General features: G+C 47.5%; 1 protein-coding gene across 2 annotated transcripts in view; it reads right to left on the reverse strand.

Moving 5' to 3' along the window:
• ankrd44 (ankyrin repeat domain 44) overlaps window positions 1-5,000 on the reverse strand; it is a gene marked incomplete at its 3' end in the record, with an annotated part of 25,604 nt that overhangs the window by 13,161 nt on the left and 7,443 nt on the right. For both annotated transcript variants that reach the window (XM_084451858.1, XM_084451857.1), the window contains exons 6-9: window positions 4,724-4,811; window positions 2,586-2,728; window positions 2,096-2,308; window positions 1,618-1,696 (exon numbers count right to left, since the gene is read on the reverse strand). In XM_084451858.1, the coding sequence (XP_084307984.1) occupies window positions 1,618-1,696; window positions 2,096-2,308; window positions 2,586-2,728; window positions 4,724-4,811 (523 nt within the window). The remainder of the gene's footprint in view (window positions 1-1,617; window positions 1,697-2,095; window positions 2,309-2,585; window positions 2,729-4,723; window positions 4,812-5,000) is intronic.

A 5,000-nucleotide genomic window follows, 5' to 3' on the forward strand; every position in this document is an offset into this window, starting at 1 on the left:
GAGAGATCACAACCAGAACCATCACTACCAGAACCATCACAATCAGAACCATCACAACCAGAACCATCACTACCAGAGAGACCACAACCACAACCATCACAACCAGAACCATCACTACCAGAACCATCACAACCAGAACCATCACTACCAGAACCATCACAACCAGAACCATCACAACCAGAACCATCACTACCAGAGAGACCACAACCACAACCCTCACAATCAGAACCATCACAACCAGAACCATCACAACCAGAACCATTACAACCAGAAATACCACAACCAGAACCATCACAACCAGAACCATCACAACCAGAACCATCACAACCAGAAAGACCACAACCAGAGCCATCACAACTAGAACCATCACAACTAGAACCATCACAATCAGAACCATCACAACCAGAACCATCACAACTAGAACCATCACAACCAGAACCATCACAACCAGAAAGACCACAACCAGAGCCATCACAACCAGAACCATCACAACCAGAACCATCACAACCAGAACCATCACAACCAGAGAGACCACAACCAGAACCATCACAACCAGAAAGGCCACAACCAGAACCATCACAACCAGAACCATCACTACCAGAACCATCACAACCAGAACCATCACTACCAGAACCATCACAACTAGAACCATCACAATCAGAACCATCACAACCAGAACCATCACAACCAGAAAGACCACAACCAGAACCATCACAACCAGAAAGGCCACAACCAGAACCATCACAACCAGAACCATCACAACCAGAACCATCACAACCAGAAAGACCACAACCAGAACCATCACAATCAGAACCATCACAACCAGAACCATCACAACCAGAGAGACCACAACCAGAGCCATCACAACCAGAACCATCACAACCAGAGCCATCACAACCAGAACCATCACAATCAGAACCATCACAACCAGAACCATCACAACTCAAGCATACATCTACTGTAACACACTAGGGGAGCCGCAATCGATCAGCCCGCAATCGTAATCCGCTGATATTCTGGATAAATACAAGATCAGGGAATTGGAATAATGCTTTCTTGTCACCGATTGCGAAAACCGATCGATTACGTGAGCCGATTCTCAGGGGAGTTGGCGTCACTGTCGCACACTAACTAACCTAAAACATGTCGGCGGTGTGGAAATATTACATATTACACAAAATGACCTCTATAATTTGCTCAGCCTCTAGATTGTGGTCACTACTCTGGTCATCTCTAAATCCTGTTGCGCTCCCTAGAACACAAGTGCATGGTTGCGCTCCCATAATGATCAAGTCAATATTGAGGTAGGAAAAAAAAAGATGGTACTCAATTTGATGGATGAAATGTATGTGAATGGAAAGACTGTTAGACCTGTAATACTACTATACCAGCTGCTATACCAAAACAAAAAAACGGTATCTGCAGTATATCAGCCGACGTGACTCATAGACGATACGTTAGCAGGACGTCCCTATAATACACACAACAGAAGAACCATCAGAACCATCAGAACCATCAGAACCATAGAGCTACAGCAGAACCAGGACGAGCTGCTTTGTACTGAGGCTTTTTTTTTTTTTTTTAAAGGAAAGGGTCAGTTGGCCTTCAGGGTCTCACCGTTCTGGATGAGGGTCTGGGAGCGGGTGAAACGCCCGTGGACCGCCGTCATGTGGAGGGGACTCTTCCCGTCCCGACTCTGGTTAGAACGACAGAACGTGAAAAGAACGAAAGAACAAGAGTGAAAAGAACGACAGGATGTAAGTCAAAAGAACAGCGAAACATGAGTGAATGAGATCTATCCATCTATCCATCCATCCATCCATCCCCCTCCCTCTATCTATTTCTCTATCTATCAATCATCTATCTATCAATCATCTATCTATCTATCTATCTATCTATCTATCTATCTATCTATCTATCTATCTATCTATCTATCTGTCTATCTGTCTATCTGTCTATCTGTCTATCTATCTATCAATCATCCATCTATCTATCTATCTATCTAATCATCCATAGTGTTAGTGTGAAGGGGTTAGCGTGTGTGTGTGTGTGTGTGTGTGTGTGTGTGTGTCCGCGCGTTTGCGGTCAGACCGACCTGCACGTTGACGTCGGCGCCGTTGTTGACCAGGAACTCCAGGCAGAGGGCGCCGTGCGTGGAGGCGGCGGCGAAGTGCAGCGGCGTGAAGCCCTTGTTGTTGGGCTGGCTGACGTTGGCGCCGTAGTCAATGAGCTCGCTCACCACGGGGTCCTGGCCATTAAAGCACGCCAAGTGCAGCGCCGTGTTCCCGAACGCGTTGGCCTCGTCTATCTGGGGGGGCGACGGGAAGCGCCGGGACAATTCAACATCCTGTCTAGGGGAAAACAGCTGTGTGTGTGTGTGTGTGTGTGTGTGTTTGTGTGTGCGTGCGTGCGTGCGTGCGTGTATGCGTATGCGTGTGTGTGCGTATGCGTGTGTGCGCGTGTGTGTGCGTATGCGTGTGTGTGTGTGTATGCGTGTGTGTATGTGTGCACGTGTATGTATGCGTGTGTGTGTGGGTGTGTGTGTGTGCGTGTGTGTGTATGTGTGCGCGTGTGTGTGTGCCGACCTCCACCGCCAGGCTGAGCAGGTGTTTGACCACGGCGATCTGACCGCTGGACGCGGCGGTGTGCAGCGCTGTGTATCCACGCTTGTCCTTACAGCTGATCTCCGCCCCCTGGCTGACCAGCAGAGACACTACATCCAGGTGGCCTGTAGGGGGCAGAATACAACACACATGCGCACAATGAGTAGGCTTACCCACACAAACCACAAAGGATAGAGACACAATGTTGTGATAGATCCGTTGATCGGTCTGTTGGCTACGACCTCCTGAGGTCCTCTCCCTTCCCCTGCACAGATCTAAAAACGCAGGTTGGGTGAAAGCACTGTGGTGGGGCGCCATCCAGATCAGTTCAGATCAGATGTGGGGGAGGAGACGAGGAGAGGAGGCTTCTGAGATGCACCGTTGAGCTCACAGTGAGATAACTCGTGTTTTTCACAGTGAGATAACTCGTGTTTTTCACAGTGAGATAAGTCATGTTTTTCACAGTGAGATAAGTCATGTTTTTCACAGTGAGATAAGTCATGTTTTTCACAGTGAGATAAGTCATGTTTTTCACAGTGAGATAAGTCATGTTTTTCACAGTGAGATAAGTCATGTTTTTCACAGTGAGATAAGTCATGTTTTTCACAGTGAGATAAGTCATGTTTTTCACAGTGAGATAACTCGTGTTTTTCACAATGAGATAACTCGTGTTTTTCACAGTGAGATAACTCGTGTTTTTCACAGTGAGATAACTCATGTTTTTTGGCCCCCACTCTCTGTGTGGTAGGTGACTCATTCACATTATTATTATTTTTAAAGCATAGTTGAGTTCTCTTCTTCCAGCTGTCTGAGGTAAACAAACAGCCTCTGGAACAAGCGTTCCTCTCCAGAAACACGCCTAAGTGCAGACAATTACAAGCTTATACTGTCTATCCCTAATGGGTTACAGTAAGTGTGTAAGAAGTAGGCTGTTGAGGTTAAGGACTACGGTGTTGATGTTAAGGAGTAGGGTGTTGAGGTTAAGGACTAGGGTGTTGAGGTTAAGGACTAGGGTGTTGAGGTTAAGGACTAGGGTGTTGAGGTTAAGGACTAGGGTGTTGAGGTTAAGGAGTAGGGTGTTGAGGTTAAGGACGAGGGTGTTGAGGTTAAGGACTAGGGTGTTGATGTTAAGGACGAGGGTGTTGAGGTTAAGGACTAGGGTGTTGAGGTTAAGGACTAGGGTGTTGAGGTTAAGGACTAGGGTGTTGAGGTAAAGGACTACGGTGTTGAGGTAAAGGACTAAGGTGTTGAGGTAAAGGACTAGGGTGTTGATGTTAAGGACTAGGGTGTTGAGGTTAAGGACTAGGGTGTTGAGGTTAAGGACTAGGGTGTTGATGTTAAGGACTAGGGTGTTGAGGTAAAGGACTAGGGTGTTGAGGTAAAGGACTAGGGTGTTGATGTTAAGGACTAGGGTGTTGAGGTAAAGGACTAGGGTGTTGATGTTAAGGACTAGGGTGTTGATGTTAAGGACTAGGGTGTTGAGGTAAAGGACTAGGGTGTTGATGTTAAGGACTAGGGTGTTGAGGTAAAGGACTAGGGTGTTGAGGTAAAGGACTAGGGTGTTGATGTTAAGGACTAGGGTGTTGAGGTAAAGGACTAGGGTGTTGATGTTAAGGACTAGGGTGTTGAGGTAAAGGACTAGGGTGTTGAGGTTAAGGACTAGGGTGTTGAGGTAAAGGACTACGGTGTTGAGGTTAAGGACTACGGTGTTGAGGTAAAGGACTAGGGTGTTGATGTTAAGGACTAGGGTGTTGAGGTAAAGGACTAGGGTGTTGAGGTAAAGGACTAGGGTGTTGATGTTAAGGACTAGGGTGTTGAGGTAAAGGACTAGGGTGTTGAGGTAAAGGACTACGGTGTTGAGGTTAAGGACTAAGGTGTTGAGGTAAAGGACTAGGGTGTTGAGGTAAAGGACTAGGGTGTTGAGGTAAAGGACTAGGGTGTTGATGTTAAGGACTAGGGTGTTGAGGTAAAGGACTAGGGTGTTGAGGTAAAGGACTAGGGTGTTGAGGTAAAGGACTAGGGTGTTGAGGTAAAGGACTAGGGTGTTGATGTTAAGGACTAGGGTGTTGAGGTAAAGGACTAGGGTGTTGAGGTTAAGGGTATAACGTTGTTTCTCTCACCCTTGAACGCGGCCCAGTGCAGAGCCCGGCCCTCCTTCTTGTCGCAGGCGTTGATGTTGGCTCCCTTCGCCAGGAGCAGGTTGACCATCTGAGACAGAGGGATGGAACGAGAGAGAGAGAGACAGAGACAGAGAGAGAGCGAGAGAGAGAGAGAGAGAGAGAGAGAGAGAGGGAGGGGGAGAGAGAGAGAGAGACGAGGGAGAGTGAGAGCCATGTGTTAGTCCCAGAAGGCCGTTGGTGCGCTGAGTCAAGCGCTGGTGTGTGTGTGTGTGTGTGT

The sequence above is a fragment of the Borostomias antarcticus genome, assembly GCF_949987555.1.
Source record: "Borostomias antarcticus genome assembly, chromosome: 17".
NCBI lineage: Eukaryota > Metazoa > Chordata > Actinopteri > Stomiiformes > Stomiidae > Borostomias > Borostomias antarcticus.